General features: G+C 42.2%; 1 protein-coding gene across 3 annotated transcripts in view; it reads left to right on the forward strand.

Annotated features, from left to right (window-relative positions):
* TRPM6 (transient receptor potential cation channel subfamily M member 6) overlaps positions 1–21,789 on the forward strand; it is a 262,839-nt gene that overhangs the window by 62,477 nt on the left and 178,573 nt on the right. For all 3 annotated transcript variants that reach the window (XM_040417069.1, XM_040417070.1, XM_040417071.1), the window contains exons 6-12: positions 4,977–5,101; positions 5,273–5,444; positions 7,478–7,652; positions 8,259–8,382; positions 9,448–9,520; positions 10,756–10,856; positions 18,342–18,476. In XM_040417069.1, the coding sequence (XP_040273003.1) occupies positions 4,977–5,101; positions 5,273–5,444; positions 7,478–7,652; positions 8,259–8,382; positions 9,448–9,520; positions 10,756–10,856; positions 18,342–18,476 (905 nt within the window). The remainder of the gene's footprint in view (positions 1–4,976; positions 5,102–5,272; positions 5,445–7,477; positions 7,653–8,258; positions 8,383–9,447; positions 9,521–10,755; positions 10,857–18,341; positions 18,477–21,789) is intronic.

The raw sequence follows: 21,789 nt of genomic DNA on the forward strand, positions 1-21,789 counted from the left end.
AGCGTCCCCATCACCATGGGAACGCCTCTGTGTTAGAATATACTGTCGGATCTGAGTTTTCACAAAGTGAAAAATCAGATCTGAAAAAAACAGTTATGCAGACGGATCCGTTCTGAACGGATGCAAGCGTTTGCATTATAGGAGCGGATCCGTCTGTACAGACACCAAGTGTGAAAGTAGCCTAAGTAGAACACTGTGCATTGCAGAAACATGCATAGGGAGTCTGCTGTGGTAGTGAAACAATTCTGTGAGTCAGTATGGCACACAGATGACAGGCGTCACTCTTAGAATCACTTCAAACTTCACTTATTTTGGCAGTTATGGGGCCAAAACTTACCAAATAACTCAAGTGTGAACTCAGCCTTACAGGTCAATGTTAGCTCCAGGTATAAAGAACCGTGCAGAGGCCCAAGATCCTACTACAGCGTGAAAGAGCGCTCTCCTTTTACTCCGTCGTCAGCTGATTCCACATAGATTTATACAGAACCTGTTCTATTAAACGCTGATACAAGTAGAGCCCCCTGACAGAGTGGAGAGGGTGTCAGCAGTAAGTTTGTGTTGACGTCACTGATTATTTTGCCCTTCCTCTGATCCATCAGAACAATAACCCCCCAAAAATTGATCCTGTCTGTTGAGCATCCGCCTTCACTTCGTCAGCATTTGGTCAGTAATCCATCAGTATTGCTAAGGCCAAAAGCAAAAACCAGGAGTGGATCGAAAATAGATGACATGTGAATTGAATATTTGCATAGCTTCTGTGTTTGGTATCCACTCCTGCTTTTGGCTACCAAATCATAAGCCAATTCTGATGCAAAATAGGGACCATGTCATACAGGCCTTACAGCTGCTACATAGACAGGATCCGTTGAGCGTCTCATTTTTCCTTCCTTCTGACAGATCAGAAGGGTCAAATAAATGGTTATGTCATCCAGGCCAAAATGGCAAAATAGTGGCCCAGTCGCGTAATGCGCTCGAAATACAGGCGTGGGTCACTATAGCTATATTTTTCAAGCTACTAGAAGTTTCCTGAGACTGGAGAAAATGGTTTGCACGGCAGAACATTGCAATAGCTTTATATGCAGATAGAGTGCTCCAATATATTCGCAATTGCGAAATCGGCACTAATGATGCAAATATTTTGGTGCAATACGTGCAATTTCACATTTTAACAGGTCTGACTACCTATTAGTGATTGGTGTACTAAGTATCGTTATGAACTTGTGACATCACAGCACTATGTATGTAGCATGTATGTATGTAGCATACATACATACATACAGCACTATATATGGTAAGCTACATTATATCACTATCTAGTTGCTGAGACTATTTATCAGCGACCGCTAACGGATTAGTGGCTGAACAATCTATGTTTAGATCAAGGCAAATCAACAGATAAACTATCTGAATATTAGAGATATTCTATCTCAATACGTAGCAGACGGACACCACATAGCATAATCAGAGGTCATATTTGGAGTACTCCTGTCATTTAGGTATATGCGAGAGCTCCGCATTTAAAGTACCTATTTATATATGCTGTTATGTTGACAATTAACTAGGATATGTGTAACATTGTATTGGGTCAATAATTTTAATAAATGCAAAAATACTGTGAGCCAGTCTGATTGTTTTTTACATATATATCACTATCTAACCTACACTGAGTATCTCCCATTAACTATCTGTATTATATATATACACTGCTCAAAAAAATAAAGGGAACACAAAAATAACACATCCTAGATCTGAGTTAATTAAATATTCTTCTGAAATACTTTGTTCTTTACATAGTTGAATGTGCTGACAACAAAATCACACAAAAATAAAAAAAATGGAAATCAAATTTTTCAACCCATGGAGGTCTGGATTTGGAGTCACACTCAAAATTAAAGTGAAAAAACACACTACAGGCTGATCCAACTTTGATGTAATGTCCTTAAAACAAGTCAAAATGAGGCTCAGTAGTGTGTGTGGCCTCCACGTGCCTGTATCACCTCCCTACAACGCCTGTGCATGCTCCTGATGAGGTGGCGGACGGTCTCCTGAGGGATCTCCTCCCAGACCTGGACTAAAGCATCTGCCAACTCCTGGAGAGTCTGTGGTGCAATGTGACGTTGGTGGATAGAGCGAGACATGATGTCCCAGATGTGCTCAATTGGATTCAGGTCTGGGGAACGGGCGGGCCAGTCCATAGCATCAATGCCTTCGTCTTGCAGGAACTGCTGACACACTCCAGACACATGAGGTCTAGCATTGTCTTGCATTAGGAGGAACCCAGGGCCAACCGCACCAGCATATGGTCTCACAAGGAGTCTGAGGATCTCATCTCGGTACCTAATGGCAGTCAGGCTACCTCTGGCGAGCACATGGAGGGTTGTGCGGCCCTCCAAAGAAATGCCACCCCACACCATTACTGACCCAATGCCAAACCGGTCATGCTGGAGGATGTTGCAGGCAGCAGAACGTTCTCCATGGCGTCTCAAGACTCTGTCACGTCTGTCACATGTGCTCAGTGTGAACCTGCTTTCATCTGTGAAGAGCACAGGGCGCCAGTGGCGAAGTTGCCAATCTTGGTGTTCACTGGCAAATGCCAAACGTCCTGCACAGTGTTGGGATGTAAGCACAATCCCCACCTGTGGACGTCGGGCCCTCATATCACCCTCATGGAGTCTGTTTCTGACTGTTTGAGCAGACACATGCACATTTGTGGCCTGCTGGAGGTCATTTTGCAGGGCTCTGGCAGTGCTCCTCCTGTTCCTCCTTGCACAAAGGCAGAGGTAGCGGTCCTGCTGCTGGGTTGTTGCCCTCCTACGGCCTCCTCCACGTCTCCTGATGTACTGGCCTGTCTTCTGGTAGCGCCTCCATGCTCTGGACACTACGCTGACAGATACGGCAAACCTTCTTGCCACAGCTCGCATTGATGTGCCATCCTGGATAAGCTGCACTACCTGAGCCACTTGTGTGGGTTGTAGACTCCGTCTCATGCTACCACTAGAGTGAAAGCACCGCCAGCATTCAAAAGTGACCAAAACATCAGCCTGGAAGCATAGGAACTGAGAACTGGTCTGGGGTCACCACCTGCAGAACCATTCCTTTATTGGGGGTGTCTTGCTAATTGCCTATAATTTCCACCTGTTGTCTATCCCATTTGCACAACAGCATGTGAAATTGATTGTCACTCAGTGTTGCTTCCTAAGTGGACAGTTTGATTTCACAGAAGTGTGATTGACTTGGAGTTACATTGTGTTGTTTAAGTGTTCCCTTTATTTTTTTGAGCAGTGCTTTCACTCTAGTGGTAGCATGAGACGGAGTCTACAACCCACACAAGTGGCTCAGGTAGTGCAGCTTATCCAGGATGGCACATCAATGCGAGCTGTGGCAAGAAGGTTTGCTGTGTCTGTCAGCGTAGTGTCCAGAGCATGGAGGCGCTACCAGGAGACAGGCCAGTACATCAGGAGACGTGGAGGAGGCCGTAGGAGGGCAACAACCCAGCAGCAGGACCGCTACCTCCGCCTTTGTGCAAGGAGGAACAGGAGGAGCACTGCCAGAGCCCTGCAAAATGACCTCCAGCAGGCCACAAATGTGCATGTGTCTGCTCAAACGGTCAGAAACAGACTCCATGAGGGTGATATGAGGGCCCGACGTCCACAGGTGGGGGTTGTGCTTACAGCCCAACACTGTGCAGGATGTTTGGCATTTGCCAGAGAACACCAAGATTGGCAAATTCGCCACTGGCGCCCTGTGCTCTTCACAGATGAAAGCAGGTTCACACTGAGCACATGTGATAGACGTGACAGAGTCTGGAGACGCCGTGGAGAACGTTCTGCTGCCTGCAACATCCTCCAGCATGACCAGTTTGGCATTGGGTCAGTAATGGTGTGGGGTGGCATTTCTTTGGAGGGCCGCACAGCCCTCCATATGCTCGCCAGACGTAACCTGACTGCCATTAGGTACCAAGATGAGATCCTCAGACCCCTTGTGAGACCATATGCTGGTGCGGTTGGCCCTGGGTTCCTCCTAATGCAAGACAATGCTAGACCTCATGTGGCTGGAGTGTGTCAGCAGTTCCTGCAAAACGAAGGCATTGATGCTATGGACTGGCCCGCCCGTTCCCCAGACCTGAATCCAATTGAGCACATCTGGGACATCATGTCTCGCTCTATCCACCAACGTCACGTTGCACCACAGACTGTCCAGGAGTTGGCAGATGCTTTAGTCCAGGTCTGGGAGGAGATCCCTCAGGAGACCGTCCGCCACCTCATCAGGAGCATGCACAGGCATTGTAGGGAGGTCATACAGGCACGTGGAGGCCACACACACTACTGAGCCTCATTTTGACTTGTTTTAAGGACATTACATCAAAGTTGGATCAGCCTGTAGTGTGTTTTTCCACTTTAATTTTGAGTGTGACTCCAAATCCAGACCTCCATGGGTTGAAAAATTTGATTTCCATTTTTTTATTTTTGTGTGATTTTGTTGTCAGCACATTCAACTATGTAAAGAACAAAGTATTTCAGAAGAATATTTAATTAACTCAGATCTAGGATGTGTTATTTTTGTGTTCCCTTTATTTTTTTGAGCAGTGTATATATATAAGCTAACTAACTATCTGATATAATGACACAGTAAAGCAGAGAGCACAGCAATAACACTGCTTTCTCTCTCTCAGAACTCCATAAAACTACAGAAAATGGCTGCTGGGGAGGTTCTTATATAGTAAGGGGTAGGCAACTTTCCTATTGGTTGCTAGGGATGTTGCTAAGCTCAGACAAAGACATTGCAGCCTTCTCATTGGCCCACAAGCAAGAAGGGAGGTTACTGATGAAAAAAAAAAATCTAGAATATTCGAAATTCCGAATATATATATCACTATATTCAAAATATTTGCGAATTCTCGAAGTGCCAATATTCATGCATAATATTTGCTATTCGAATATTTATGATCAACACTAATTTGTACATTAACTTTGCAGGAGTGTCCAAACATGTAGGAGATGCCTTAAAAGCTCATGCTTCCCAGCATTTAAGAAAAATATGTGCCATTGGGATCCCACCCTGGGGAGTTATTGAGAATCAAAAGGATCTTATTGGAAAAGATGTAAGTACGCCAATATTTTATTTCCTTTATTGATTGTTTCATAAACTTCACTTTTACTCAACTCATCTTCCTAATTTATTCATGCATGCATTGTTTGGACACACATAAAAATAGAGTGATTTAATCTGCATGGCAATGCAGGTTTGAATAAAACCTTTGTGTCAATTTCAGGCAGTTTGCCTTTATCAAACTCTGGTAAATCCTCTAAGTAAGCTCACCACTTTGAATAGTATGCATTCCCATTTCATCATGGTGGATGATGGCACAGCTGGAAAGTATGGAAACGAGATGAAACTTAGAAAAAACCTTGAGGAATACATATCTCTTCAGAAAATACACACCAGTAAGTCCTTAACTACTCTGTGGTATTTATATTAATATACGAGAAAATAGAGGGAGGTGCGCTCACCTGGCTGTAAATAATAGCGGAAGCACGGAGCATGCTGGGAACATAGCATGAAATCGATTTCCAAAAAGAAGAGCAGAGATCCAGCTTCCAATGCAAACGTGGCAGCTTTTATTGAAATAGTGTGTTAAAAACCAATATGGAAGTCCATGTTTACGCATTTTGGATCATGAAATGCTGATCCTTACTCATTGGTTTTTAATGCACTATTTCAATAAAAGCTGCCACGTTTGCATTGGAAGCTAGATCTCTCCTCTTCTTTTTGGATTATATTAATATACAACTGAACGTTCCTTGGGAAACATCCTAGAATTTCACTCCAGGAAACAATTTGTTGGTGTTCGAATTTGGAATATGGCACATCCAACAGGAATAGTGTAGGTGTCAACAGTGTCCAATAAATATTCACATATGTCCAGCAATCCAGTTGTGTTGGATCAAAAACATTAACTGCAGTGTTTTTTCGATCTGGCTAGATAACAGGTCCTGCTTCAGGTCCTTGCCTCATTTGAGCCTATGGAGTGACGGAGGGAACGCAGTGTACAATGCATCCAGATTCTGACTTCCAGATTGCTGGACATTAGTGACACTCTTATACATCAGAACTTTGCCCTAGACGTTAGGCTACATTCACACAACCATTTTTAGAAATAATTAAAGTCAATGGAGCTATTCACCTAGCTGTTTTTTTAACGGCAAATGAATAGAGGCCGTCAAAAATAGAACGTGTTCTATTTTTGGCAGATGGACCCCACTGAAATCAATGCAACTGTTTTTAACGGCTGTTAGACAGGAGTGCACCCATCTAACGTGCACTAAAAATGGGTACACTTGTGCAAAATGGCCTAATAGGGATTAAAAAAAATACTCACCCCATCCACTTGCAGATGCAGGTCCTTCGGCGGGTGCTTTAGCATCAAGAGGGGAGCGACTTTCTCTGCAAGTCGATGAAGTTCGGCTTAAAAACAAAACAACACATTATTACAGCTGAGGACCACAATGAGGGACATTGGGGGCCACTATGGGGGACATTATCACTGTTGGAGGCAACTATGGGGGACATTACTGCTGGGGGCCACTATGTGGGACATTATTACTCCTGGGGGTCACTATGGAGGACATTATGTACAGTATACTGCAGGTGTTGGGATTTTATTTAAAAAAGCCAGTGAAAATCCTCCATTTAATGGCCGTTTTTAACAGCCTTTAAAAACGGATATAAAAAGGCGATTAAAAACAGCAAGATGGTCAGAAAATGGATGCAAAAATGGTTGAAAAATGGCCATGAAAAACGAACAGTGTGTCCCTTTTCATGGCCATTTTTTTCCTCGTGTGAATGTAGCCTTAGGAGGATGAAGTGTGCAAGGCTCATTTTTTTCAAAAGCTCTCGCCTTAAAGGAGTTTTCCAGGATTTGAATATTGATGACCCATCCTCAGGATAAGTCCTCAATATCAGATTGGTGGGGGTCTGACACATGGCACCCCTGCTGATCACCTTGTTTGTTTACCTGCTCGCCGTCGACAGCGCAGTGGTGAGCACTTGTAACTACAAGCCATCCCATTGACATCAATGGGCCGGTTCGTTCCTATACACTTGAATAGAAATGATATGTCCCATTGAAATGAACGGGATGGCTTGTAGTTACACCTGCTCACCACTGCGCTGTCGATGGTCAGCAGGTAAACAATGAAGGGAAGGCTGCGCTTGGAGCGCAGCTTCCCTTCAACCAGCTGATCGGTTGGGGTGCTGGCTGTCAGACCCCCACCGATCTGATATTGATGACCTATCCTGAGGATAAGTCATTAATATTAAAATCCCGGAAACCCCCTTTAAGCTATGTTTGGGTGTATGTGTAGGGGCTGTGAGTAGGCACTCATGTCTACTGGAACGACTCTTTTATCAATGTAATATGCATTACGTCACAATGCAAATAAGTATAAATACCAAGTTACCAATGTTTATTTGACAGGAATGGGACAAGGTGTCCCTGTAGTTGGTCTGGTAGTGGAAGGAGGCCCAAATGTTATCTTGATGGTGTGGGAATATGTCCGCAGCACTCCATCCATTCCTGTGGTGGTTTGTGAAGGGACAGGCAGAGCCGCAGATATCTTGGCATTCACACACAAGCACACAGCAGATAAAAGGTAAAATAGTTCAAATTAATCTTTTTCTTATTAAAGAAACATATCACTATCTTTATGTGTCACATAAGATTATCTTCACATACATTGGCAAAACTGCTGCAAAACCACCATGGGGTTGTCCCCCAGTTTTTCAGCATTTACAAATTTTCCTAAAACTGCTTGTATTTCACAATTCTATCCATGAACATCAATGGGAACAGTCATGAAAAACTTAGTAGAGAGGAAATCCCCTAAAACAAGATTTTTCAACATCAGGTTGACAGCAGTGATGTCTGCAGTAAAATACCATATCAGCCAAAATGCGACCAGATCTACATTTACACTGTTGTATGTATAAATGATTGCCAATGCCAAAGACCAGACTGACCTCTCATTGAGATTGTGCATGGCCTGGTTGTAAATATTGATAACCTCTTTTGATGTAATGCAAGTACAGTTATAAAAACTGCAAAACCATTTAAAATGTTCAGGGTATAGGAAAATAATTTTATTTAATGTGCTCTAAAATGGTAATACAAAATGTACGTTATTCAGATCGTGTGAGTCCTGTGTAATTGATGGCTCATATTGTATTTTACTACTTGTCCTAATGTATTTCTCCTATAGAGAGATCTCTGCACAGCTGAAGGATGAAATTCTGCAAATGATCCAGCAGACATTTAGTCTCGGTCATAGGCAGGCTAATCACATTTTATTTATTCTCATGGAGTGCATGGAGTGCCGTGATTCTGTAAGTGAAACCCTCATTCCTAAATAATTTTTCTGTTGAATAGACATAGAATTACCATAATCATAAGATGTCAGTCATCCAACACTGGATATAAAGCCATTGTGATTTTATCAAAATGTTAAACAAATATCAAATCATAAAAAAGAGGTCTCTCTTTATAGTTTTTTAGGATTCACTTCTGGTTTTAATACTAACAAAATAAATTATAAAATGCCCTAATCTAACACAGCAGCAGAATACATCATTCATTATGGTAGGAAAGCAGATGAGTCAAGTTAAAGAGGTTTTCCATTCAGGACAACTTCTTTTCTAAGGGAAGACCTGTTGGAAATCAGAGGGTATCAGGTGATCGCTAGAGGTCCAGTATCTGAAACGTAAAAGAGGGGCTAAAAGAAGGGGTCCTGACTGGAGACTTCCTCTTTGACATCCTTATACTTTAATAGTTCTGAAGCTCTATATCCCATACAGCAGTGTTTCTCAACGTTAGTCCTCAGGGCCCACCTGCCGGTCATGTTTTCAGGATTTCCTTAGTATTGAGCAGGAGATATAATCAGTGTCAATGCATCAAGACTTACCACAGGTATTTCTTCTGTGGATATTCTCAAATCATTACTGGCAGGTGGGCCCTGAGGACTGGAGTTGAAGAACACTGCCATACAGCATATCAATGTTTGAATCCAACAATCATTAAAGAAAAAGTCAGTTTTTTTCCCCTAGAAACAATTTCACTCCTGTCCGAGGGCTTTATCTGGTATTGCACCTCATCCTTTCAGGCTGGATGATAAATGTGGCATAAGGATACATCTTTTTGTCTAGCTCTATACCAACTATTGGTTGGCTTCCTTTGAGACAGAGTTTTACACCAGAATTGTGGCACGGTTTTTGAGCCAAATGATGCACCTTAGCCCCACCAGCTTTTTTAGCAAGTCAGTTCAGGTTGTAGAAACACTGCACCAGTTTGCACCATTTTATAGACAGATTCTAGACGCAGACACACATGTTGGGTCTTTGTCATTAATCCATGTGACAAATAAATTAATAAACACATATTTACCTATTTCTTAGATCACAATATTTGATTCAGAGTCTGAAGAACAACAGGATATTGATATGGCAATTCTGACGGCTCTTCTGCAAGGTTTGTAGTTGTTGGACCCTGCATTAACAAATTCAGCTCAACTGATTCGTAAATTGGTCATTCCTTGTTTTAGAGGCATAGAGTTCATGAATGCAGATTATAAAGCATTTATTCAAAAATGTACCATTTTTATGCACCCATAATTCATCTGGATTTAAACCAGCAGCACTATCCTACTCACCACAGTCTCAAAACCAACAGCAGTACCCTACTCACCATAGTCTCAAAAATAACAGCACTACCCTACTCACCACAGTCCCAAAACTAGCAGAACTACCCTATTCACCACAGTGTCGAAACCAACAGCACTAACCTATTAATCACAGTCTGAAAACCAGCAGCAGTACCTTATTTACCACAGTCTCGAAACCAGCAGCACTACACTACACACCAGTCTCAAAAGCAGACACACTGCCCCACTCACCACAGTATCAAAACCAGCTGCTCTACTCTACTCACCATAATTTCAAAACCAGCAGCACTACCCTACTGACCACAGTCTAACAGCCAGCATCACTACTTTACTCAACAGTCTCAAATCCAGCAGCACAAATCTACTCACCAGTCTCAAAACCAACCGCACTACCCTACTCACCATATTCTCAGTACCAGCAGCACTACCCTACTCACTACAGCCTAAAAACCAGCAGCACTACCTTGCTTACCACATCAGATTTGTTCTTAGGGACCTGTTAATTCAACAAATCATATTACTAATTATTAAGCAGGTAAGGCTACTTTCACATTAGCGGCAGCCTTCTCTGGCAGGCTGTTCCGGCGGGTGAACAGTCTGCCAGATCCATGCTGCCGCTAGTGCACTCATGCCGCCGAAGGACCGCTCCGGCCCCATTGACTGTAATGGGGGCGGGCCGGAGTTCCGGCGGCAGCACGGCAAACATGCCGAGAGGCGGCCGGAAGAAAACTACAACATGTAGTCGGAGACGGCTGCCGCTAGTATGAAAGTAGCCTTAGCCATGTGTGAGCAATATCTCCAGAATATATACTGTAGCTGACATAATGCTAAGTTAACTTGTTCTAAAGATGTACAGTTACTGAAAAGTAGACCAAACTGTTTTTAACATGGCTAAATTATGAAATCAGATGTATGTGATTGTGTGACATCATTGCCTGTGTAATTTTACATGAAAATATCTAAATGTAAGTATTATATATATATATATATATATATATATATATATATATATATATATATATATATTTATTGTGTTTTACAGGCACTAACATGTCTGCACCAGACCAGCTGAGCTTGGCTTTGACTTGGAACAGAGTGGATATTGCTAAGAAACATATCCTAGTGTATGGCCAGCACTGGAAAGTTTGTATTTTTATAATGTGTATATATACATATCTCTGGCAGCATTGGTTCTGATACAAAACTGTCCTTGTTACTCATAGCAAGAAAGGTTTAGACTAATTCCAGGGGCATTCACTGGATTTTTTAAAGAGGCTTTTCTAGTGCTTTAGTGCCCACGATAAAGATGGCAAAATGAACCTCCTTCATCCTTCAACACTGATTATGCTTATGTTGCTAGCTTTATACATTTAATAGATCACACATTTATACATGGTATGGTTTACTGGTTAGTTGCAGTATTCTTGCAATATCCCTTGGGTTCTAGAGTGGCCTAGCGGTTATTAGCTAGTATCTGAGCTGCTCCAAATTGATGACTCTAACCCATTGTGGTTGTCTAGGGTGGTTATAGGTTAATATCTAATATCTCTAGAGGTCTAGGGATATTGAAAGTTAACACTATTGGTAACACTGGGGATAACATTTGGTTCTGCTCTATTCTTGAAACCACACATCCAAACCCTTACCTCCTCCTGCCGCTTTCAACTCAAGAATATCTCTTATTCTCTCTTTCCTCACCCCTGAGTCCACTAAGGTTCTAGTGCATGACCTCCCTTCTGGACTACTGCAGCATCCTCCTCCGTGGGCCCCATCTAGAACTCTTACACCCTAATCTAATTTATCCTCAACTCTTCTTCTAGGTTTATCCGCCTTTCCCCTCTGCCAATCACTTTACTGGCTTCCCATTGCCCAGTGAATGTACTTCAAGATACTAACAACAACATATAAGCCATTCACAATCTGCCCCCTCCTTACATCTCTGACCTGCTTTCCTGATACATCACCACACGTAATCTCCAATCCTCACAAGGCCTCCTTCTTAGTTCTCCTCTTGTCTGTTCCTCATACAGTTGTCTACAAGATTTCTCTTGTGCATCCCCCATACTCTGGATTTCACTACACAAGCAAATCACATTTTCCCCCAACATCCAAACACCTTCCTGCTTCCCTTGTAGATTGTCAGCTGTTGCGAGCAGGGTCCTCTACCCCTGTGTGCCAGTCTGTTACTAAGTTTATGCTCATTGTACTTGTCAAAAATAAAAATACTGGGCACTCTCGCTCTATGTGAAACCATATGATTTATTAACATAAAATCAATAACATAATACTATATACTTGATTTAAGACGTACTATAATCACAAATGGAGATGCTTAAAATACCATAAAATGCTAAAAATCTAAATTAATACATAAATAATATATCACATATGACCATATAATTATAATTATTCTGAGGTGTACTGGAATAGGGCTCCGTATAAGATAGTGTACCATCCGTCTGAGTGCTACTTTGTAACTTATTAATGTTCTATGGCTCAAGACCCCCTGGATGGACTGTAAGAATATCTGCTGAAAAAACTTAAAGCCGATTTAACCCCGAAAATCGAAGACCTGACACGCTAATTACTAAAAGCACAGCACGATTATACAAGAGATCTTACACGTGCAAGTATATACTGACGTGGGAGAGGGCAGATAGAAGCTCGTAAGACACCGGCTCCCAGCGATAACGAGGCGGCCTCTAGAGCGACCGAGGGTGACGGCAGAGGCATCTACTAAAGTTTTTGTTACAGCGGCACATTGAACCGCAACACCAGCAGAGGAAAGCTGTTGATTGAAAGAACTCAGCGGGACGCCGCTGAACAGTGAGTATAGCGGGACGCCGCTTAAACAGTCACTGGGACTCATTATACAATATTGTATTACCACTTACTTCAGAGGAGACGCGAACTCTGAGATTTATAGGATCCGCATAGAACATTAATAAGTTACAAAGTAGCACTCAGACGGATGGTACACTATCTTATACGGAGCCCTATTCCAGTACACCTCAGAATAATTATATTGTCATATGTGATATATTATTTATGTATTAATTTAGATTTTTAGCATTTTGTGGTATTTTAAGCATCTCCATTTGTGATTATAGTACGTCTTAAATCAAGTATATAGTATTATGTTATTGATTTTATGTTAATAAATCATATGGTTTCACATAGAGCGAGAGTGCCCAGTATTTTTATTTTTGATTATTAGCCCATTAGAGGAAGGGTGATTCCTCTTTACTGTGAGCACCTCCACCTGGATTTTATCACTCCTGTGCGTCATATATTACTTTATACTCATTGTACTTGTGTTATTTTATATTGTATTTTATATTATGTATTTGTAACCCCTCTTGATGTACAGCACCATGGAATTAACACTATATGGTTTAAGGAACAGGAGTTAAAGGGTTTGTCCAGACTTTTTTAAATGATGGCCTATCTTCAGGATAGACCTTCACTAGCTGATTTGCAGGAACTGGTCCTACACCTCTATTGATCAGCTGTTCTGTGTAGCTCTGTTACCAGAAGTTGGCACCGGAGCTACAGAGCACCTTCAACATTGTAGAGGACAGCGCTTATCACTGCAGTGCCCAAGAGGGCTGTCCTATTAGTTTCTGACAGCTTTCTTAGGCTAGTTTCACACTAGCGGCAGGGGACTCCGGCAGGTTGTTCCGGCGGGTGAACAGCCTGTCGGATCCGTCCTGCCGCTAGTTCACGTGTGCCCCCGGACTGCCGCTCCGCCCCTATTGACTATAATGGGGCAAGGGCGGAGTTCCGGTGGCAGCACGGCAGCGCACGCCGAGAATCGGCCAGACTAAAAGTACTGCATGCAATAAGTGTGGGCAATAAGAACATTTGTTCTTTGGGCCTGTATATAAATAAGGTCCATTGTGACATTACAATAAACATTTGTGCCAGTTTAATATAGATAGAGCTGTTTTTAACATTTTTTTTAGATCATCTGTGCTCTGTGCTAAGCAGTAGAAAGAGGGAGGTGCTCATGCCGCTGTACAGAACACTGGTGAGACCTCACTTGGAGTATTGTGCGCAGTACTGGAGGCCATATCTCCAGAAGGATATTGATACTTTGGAGAAAGTTCAGAGAAGAGCTACTAAACTGGTACATGGATTGCAGGATAAAACTTACCAGGAAAGGTTAAAGGACCTTAATATGTATAGCTTGGAAGAAAGACGAGACACAGGGGATATGATAGAAACTTTTGAATACATAAAGGGAATCAACAAGGTAAAAGAGGAGAGAATATTTAAAAGAAGAAAAACTACCACAAGAGGACACAGTTTTAAATTAGAGGGGCAAAGGTTTAAAAGTAATATAAGGAAGTATTACTTTACTGAGAGAGTAGTGGATGCATGGAATAGCCTTCCTGCAGAAGTGGTAGCTGCAAATACAGTGGAGGAGTTTAAGCATGCATGGGATAGGCATAAGGCCATCCTTCATATAAGATAAAGCCAGGGGCTATTCATAGTATTCAGTATATTGGGCAGACTAGATGGGCCAAATGGTTCTTATCTGCCGACACATTCTATGTTTCTATGTTTCTATGATATGGGCCCAAAGCCTGAAGCCACTGTTCTTCTTCTGATTCCTGTCTAGTGCAATGTTGCCATGCTGGAACTAAATCATCATCCATATTAATGTTCACACACATACATACAACTACCACTATTCAACACTTGTCACTTGATTCATGTTGCATATTGTCTTCTAAGGGTCCATTCGCACGTCCGTAAGTTTTTTTTCCAGATCCGCAAAACACGGACACCGCCAATGTGCGTTCCGCATTTTGTGGACCGCACATCGCCGGCACTCTCTGTCCTATTCTAGAAAATGCTTTTTCAAGAATAGGACATGTTCTATTTTTTGCGGAACGGAAGTGCGGATCTGCAAATGCGGATGCGGACAGCACATTCCGGCCCCATTGAAAATGAATGGGTCCGCACCTGTTCCGCAAAATTGCAGAACGGATACGGACCCATTTTGTGGACATGTGAATGGACCCTATGGTGTTCTTGGGGTTTAAATAATCTAGATATTACCAAAGGGGGTGAGATTAATTACCATCATCATTGTGATCTGTCAGTAACACAGTGTTTTGTTTGCTTGACAATGTTTTAATATAAGTTTATTTCTTTTATTCTCACCACTTTTAAACCTGTTTTAACCTGTTATGGTACACACATGACTAAATATGTGTAAACTGTTATTTTCCACTTGGATGAACATCCACTGATTTACAGTTTTTAGATGCCTAGAGGAATAGATAACTTTATAGCTTCCCTTTAAAAACACATTATTTGTGAGAACACTACTATGTAATCAGGCCCAGGATCATACCCTCGGGTATCGGAGTTAATTACTTTTTTCAATGATGCTTGTCCATTACTTATTCTAGTTATAGCCTGTGCCAGTGAAGTTCTACTTCCTTGTTAAAGATAGTTTTGCTTTAGAAAAAGGTTATAGTATTTTTTTTCTATTTTAATTTGCAAGGTGATGCTATGCTCGAAGCAACAACTTTTCCATGTTTTAACTTATGTATTCTCGAGACATAGAAAATGATTATGCATAAAGTGTTTTTGACTTTTATCCTTCTATTGAAGATATAATCATGTCTTGGAGAACTGTCCAGTTGGCTATATATAATAAAGTAATATACATTTTTTTGCCATTAAAGGAATATTCAAAGATTTTAATATTGATGGCCTATCCTAAGGATAAGCCATCAATATCTGATTGGCGGGATTCCACCCCACACAATCGCACTGATCAGCAGGAGTAACTCCCGCACCAGAACTAAACAGCTTTGTCCATTGTGTACTGAATGGAGCCGGTAACTGGAGGACTGTTCCGTTGATGTGAAAGGGAGCAGGACTGCAGTAACCAGGCGTCTACTACACAATGGACGGAGCTATGTAGTTCTGAAGATTTTATTTTATTTTTTACAAAAATGTATTTGTCTTTGGCTGACCAAAGGCAGGAGAGCACAGTCTGACACTGGGAGCACTGGATAGTGCTATGGGATTATCGCTACGCAGCGATCCTGGCCTTGACAGGTATCCCCGTGTAGCCCTAGCCCAGTGATGGCTAACCTCTGGCCCTCCAGCTGTGGTGAAACTACGACTCCCAGTGTACTCCATTCATTTCTATGGAGTTCTGAGAACAGCCAAGCGAGTGTGCATCTTGGGAGTTGTAGTTTTACCACAGCTGGAGTGCCGCAGGTTAGCCATCACAGCCTTCGCTTAATACTCAGTTGGCAAATAATTCATAAACTTATAGTAGGAATTGCACAGCATAGAGTTATAAGAAAAGTTGCTCCAGAATTGTTATTCTGTAAGGAAGGTGAATGTAACGAACCCCGTAGTAGTAGCGTCTGGTTCGTCTGGTTTACCCGAACGGAAAAGCACGCAGTGAGTATAGCCCTCCGTTCGGTTGCTTGTTCGGTAGATTCCCAAGGTATAACATCCAGCAATCTCAGCGGTATCACTCCCACACACATCACAGGTACCCAAACATCAGCCTCAACATGATGAAGGTTGTAAAAAGACTCTCTTTTATTGAACAGAACTTGTATTTATACTGTACCCCATGCAAGGGGGAGGCAGGAGACAACCAATAGTACATGCTTTACAGTTTGGTCTCTCCCTTTGTTTGGCTGGAGACAATTAGTCCAGACACTGTATAACTTAACTGTCTCCAGACACTAAACCCACGGAAATTCTCCAATAGACAAATTACAGGGTACAATTGCAGGCCACACAATACACATATCTTCACAGGTCTCTCCCTTTGTTTGCCTGGAGACAATTAGTCCAGACACTGTATAACTTAACTGTCTCCAGACACTAAACCCACGGAAATTCCCCAATAGACAAATTACATAGTACCATTGCAGGCCACACAATACACATATCTTCACACGGCTCCCCCTAAGTCCATGGGTCGGCATATCCGCCTAGACCCTGTCGGGTTGGCTCAGAGATGTCCGAAGAACGGAAGTTTTTATGTGTCCAAGTCCGGTTGACGGGACAATCCATCCGCATTCCCATGATGTTTGCCTGGCCTGTACTGCATAGTAAAATTGTACGGTTGTAAGGCCAGGCTCCAGCGTAATAGTCTTGGATTGTCCCCTGAGACGCGGTTCAACCATACAAGCGGATTGTGGTCCGTCATCAACGTAAAGGGGCGACCATACAAATAGGGTTGGAACCTCTTTAAGGCCCACACCAGAGCTAAGCATTCTTTTTCCACAGTGGCGTAGCTGACCTCCCGGGGTAAAAGTTTCCTGCTGAGATACGCCACTGGGTGCTCCAACCCATCTTCCCCCACCTGGCTCAGCACGGCTCCCAGCCCATACATGGAGGCATCTGTGTGCACAAGAAAGGTTTTGTTATAGTCTGGTGCTGCCAACACAGGTGCCTTGCTGAGGGCTAACTTTAGTTGCTGGAACGATTCTGCGCACTCCGGAGACCAGGTTACGAGCTTGGGAAGAGCTTTTTTGGTTAGGTCGGTCAGGGGTTTGGCCAGGGCGCTATATTCTGGGACAAATTTCCGGTAATACCCCGCCGTTCCTAAGAATGCTAATACTTGAGTCTTGGTAGTAGGACGGGGCCAATTAGCAATGGCCTCTACTTTGGCCGGCTCGGGATGCTGCTTACCTGATCCCACTGCTGCCACCAATTGTAACAAACCCCGTACTAGTAGCGTCTGGTTTACCCGAACGGAAAAGCACGCAGTGAGTATAGCCCTCCGTTCGGTTGCTTGTTCGGTATATTCCCAAGGTATAACATCCAGCAATCTCAGCGGTATCACTCCCACACACATCACAGGTACCCAAACATCATCCTCAACATGACGAAGGTTGTAAAAAGACTCTCTTTTATTGAACAGAACTTGTATTTATACTGTACCCCATGCAAGGGGGAGGCAGGAGACAACCAATAGTACATGCTTTACAGTTTGGTCTCTCCCTTTGTTTGGCTGGAGACAATTAGTCCAGACACTGTATAACTTAACTGTCTCCAGACACTAAACCCACGGAAATTCCCCAATAGACAAATTACATAGTACCATTGCAGGCCACACAATACGCATATCTTCACAGTGAACGGTCCTGTTTAATAATTTAGATTAAAGGGATTGTCTGCGTTTTTCCGACTGATAATCTACCCTTTGGATGGGTCACCAGCATCTGATCAGCAGTGATCCAACACCCTGGACCCCCGCAGATTAGCTTTTTGAGAAGGCAGCAGCACTCTCGTAGTAGCACTGTGGCCTTCTCTCTGCTTCCTGCAGGCCAGTGATGTCACGACTATGTCATGTGGCTTGGGCGCAGCTCAGCCCCATTCATTTCAAACAGCTAATCGGTGGGGCTTCTGCGTGTCGGACCCCCGCCGATCAAGTGCTGATGACCTATCCAAAGGATAGATCATCAGTAAGAAATAGGCTGATAACTCTTTTAAAAAACAACCGTAGCAACCAATCCACAAGAAAATGAAAAGCTAGTAACCACACTGATTGATACTTACATTTTAAGATCACAACTGGACATTCGCTTTAATTCGGATATATAACTGATGTTTTATAACTTCTTCTCCTAAAAGGTTGGTTCTTTAGAAAAAGCCATGCAGGATGCCTTAGTAATGGATCGTGTGGATTTTGTGAAGCTGTTGATAGAATACGGAGTGAACATGCACCGTTTCCTCACCATAAGCAGATTGGAAGAACTGTACAATACAGTAAGTAGCCTGGAAAAAGATACAGAGATGCATAGTAGTGTGCTAAGTACAATGGTTTGGAAGCTTTGTCCTGTTATTTGTTTTCTAAGGGCAATAGTAATCCGAAAAAGCATGGGGGAAACATTTCATAATGAGACTTTTTGAAGTCCATTTTGCTTTGACTTTGAATTGGCCAAACTTCTCAAAAGACGCATAGTGATGAGAGATTTATTAAAACTTGCTTTGAAGGAAACTGGTTTAGTTGCCCATAGCAACCAATCAGATTCCAACTTAGGTTTTTCAACACTTCTTTGGAAAATTAAATGTGGAATCAGATTGGTTGCTATAGTTAACTATGGCAGTTTTCCTTTACACCAGTTTTGATTTTTAAACCTTACACTTTTGTATAGAAATGCCACTTTTCCTATGCCACTTCTCACTTTTGGAGAGGAGTGACTTTACAACTTTTTTTTGCAACTTTTCTTTAAAAAGTCGGAATAGTAAATCTAGCAAGAAACTAATTACTATACCTAATCAACCCACTTTTAAACCACTTTTCAAAAGTGGTGAGGGTGATGTAAAAAGTTGCAAATTTTGGCGCCAAATATTGGAACTTTTAAATGCCATAAAATTGCAATACCTGCTTAAGATATGTGTATTGGTTTTAATTTGTGCATACTTCTCTAGTGTTAGCTTATCTCTATGATTTATGTCCTCTCTGTTGCCTGGGTGAAACCTTGGACTTGTATCCTGCTGCATTGCAGGATATCTCCGAGAATGGTGCAAGAAACCTATTAAGGAGATACATATTGTGGTTTGCTGTTGTGCACCTGAGACGTGCTACCAAGATACCCGGCCTTGGTCAAGTAGAAGCCAGAAGCTAGAGCCACTAAGATAGTGGACACTGTTGTTACCTAGTATAGCTGGTAAGAGCTAATCTGGGGCTGGCTTTTACTGGGAGTAAGCAAAGAGCTGGGTGGGTGCTTACTCCACACGATCCACTCTGGGGTTTATACGTGACCCATGTCCACGATTGTGTTTTAAAAGTGAACAGCAGGAAGCAGGGTGTGTCTGTGGAGTGAGAGGCTACAGATCACTAAGTGCATGGCACGTGTGAAGGAAACACTGACCTGTGGACTGATTATCTGATCCGGCTGCAATCCGACTGTAACTGAACTGTAAGTTGGCTGGAACAAACAATAAACAGTGTTGAAGTGTGTCCCTGCTTTTCTTCAAAACTGGTCATAGGAGCCCATGGCATTACAATACCTATTAAATGAGGAGGATGAAGAATTAAAACATGGTTAGTGGAGGTGGAATGAAATGGAGGATACAGAAGACATTGTTTCTAAAAATATACTGTGTGAAATGTTGTCTGTTGTTAAAAATTGTAATAAGTCCTTGGAGGATTTATCAGCACACATTGAGTGCCTTACATCAAACATCTCTTTGATCCGTCATGATCTAAATAAGATCAGGGATAGAATTACAGAAGTAGAGGAAAAAAATGGCAAAAAATTTAAACTGATTTATCCTCTATAATGGACAGTCTTAAGAAAATGGAAAAAATAATGTCCAATTAAGGTGAAAAATTATAGATATGGAAGGCAGAGCTTGTCATTGTAACAGCTGTATGATTCGTCTCCCAGAAGGGTCGGCAGAGGGATACCCTGTTCCCTTTTTGCAGAACTGGGTACTTAATACTTTTGGGGCAGAGATGTTTTTGCCCCTTTTTGGGGTAAAACTGGAAAACAATGTAGCAGGAAAGAACCCTCTGCTTGGGGGAACATTTAAAAGAATGCAAGAGAAATTCTGGATCTGACATATACAGTATTAGCACAAATTATTGCTTTGTACCTAGATTGCTCCATAGAAATGCAGATCTGTAGTCAGAGTTTTAAAGAAGTTAACCAAAGATCCAGTCACGCCAATATTACATACTCATTATTTCTAGTCAGACTGCGGGGCATTTTTCAGGATTAATTGTGATTTTTTTTTTTTCCCCCTTGCCCCAGGAAGCAATAGATTTTAAGAATTTATACATGGACTTCCAGCTACTGTCTATATGTTATTACCTCAGTTTTTCCTTAATTTAGGGAGAGCTAGTGGGATGAATGATTATTATGTGAGAGGAGTGGGAGACAGGAAAAATAGGTTTGATTTGATTAATAGACATCTTCCAGCTATAACCTACCTACTTGAAACACACTCAATATATTCCAAAGCTTAATTAAAGTGTTTTTCTGATTTATTTTTTTACTCAGGATAGGTCATCAGTACCTGATTTGTGGGGGTCCGAAACCCAGGACCCCCGCCTATCAGCAGTTTGAGAAGGCAGTGGCGCTCCTTTGAGAAGCGTGGCCTGCTCTCAGCTTTTCCTAGGACAGTGACGTCATGTTCATCGCTCACGTGGCCTAGGCGCAGCTCAGCCACATTCAAGTGAAACTATTTATTGCCCTTTATTTTGAGGGATGGGGTGAGAGATTCCCGAGGATGTCCACTATGTAATCAGGAAGATGCAACTTTTACTTATATTATACAGGACTGTTCAAAGATTCTGGAGTGAGATTTATAAGGTTATCGAAAGAGGTTTAAAATGTCTCCATCCTTTGCAGTGTTTTATGGAATATTGGAAATTTAGTGGATATTAAAAATACAGAGATTCCTAAAGTGGTATTCCAACCATATGGCCATTTTTAAGTAGCCATAGGAGTGTGTTGTCATTGCTAATAAAACAAAAATCAGAAATACCTGCTCCTTGCTGCTCTGTTCCAGTGCCCAACTCCTTTCTGCGATTTTGCAGTCCTTGGGCTGTAAACTTCCGGATGGGGTCCTGTGTGCCGCTGCAGCCAATGACTGGCCTTAGCAGCTACATGCGGGGCCATTCATTACAAGCCGAAGAACGGAGCTAGGTACTGGGGCACAGCAGTGGGGAGCACGTGAGTGTATTTTTTTTATTAAGCACAACATGCTCCTGGCTCTAGTGAAAAACACCCCTAAGGCTGGAAAACCCCTTAGGATCCCCATTATGAAGATTTTTTGCAAGATTGGTCACTTTAAAAGTCTGGATGTGAAAAGCAAAACCCTCAGTAATGGTTTGGAAAAACATGGTTAATAGAGTGGTGGCATATCAAAGGATTTGGGATAGAGCACATAAAAAGGAAAAAGAGTGGAGGAGGATATGGAATAGGTGGTGCACGTAATATAATATAGTTTTCTTATAATTATGAACTTTGTTTTCTCCCTAATGGTATTTGGTAAGCAATGGGCATTGATTACCCTAGCAGAGGAATGGCACAGCACACAAGGAAACAAAAGAAAACAAAAAAAACAG

The sequence above is a fragment of the Bufo bufo genome, chromosome 2 (assembly GCF_905171765.1).
Source record: "Bufo bufo chromosome 2, aBufBuf1.1, whole genome shotgun sequence".
In the NCBI taxonomy this organism is placed as follows: domain Eukaryota; kingdom Metazoa; phylum Chordata; class Amphibia; order Anura; family Bufonidae; genus Bufo; species Bufo bufo.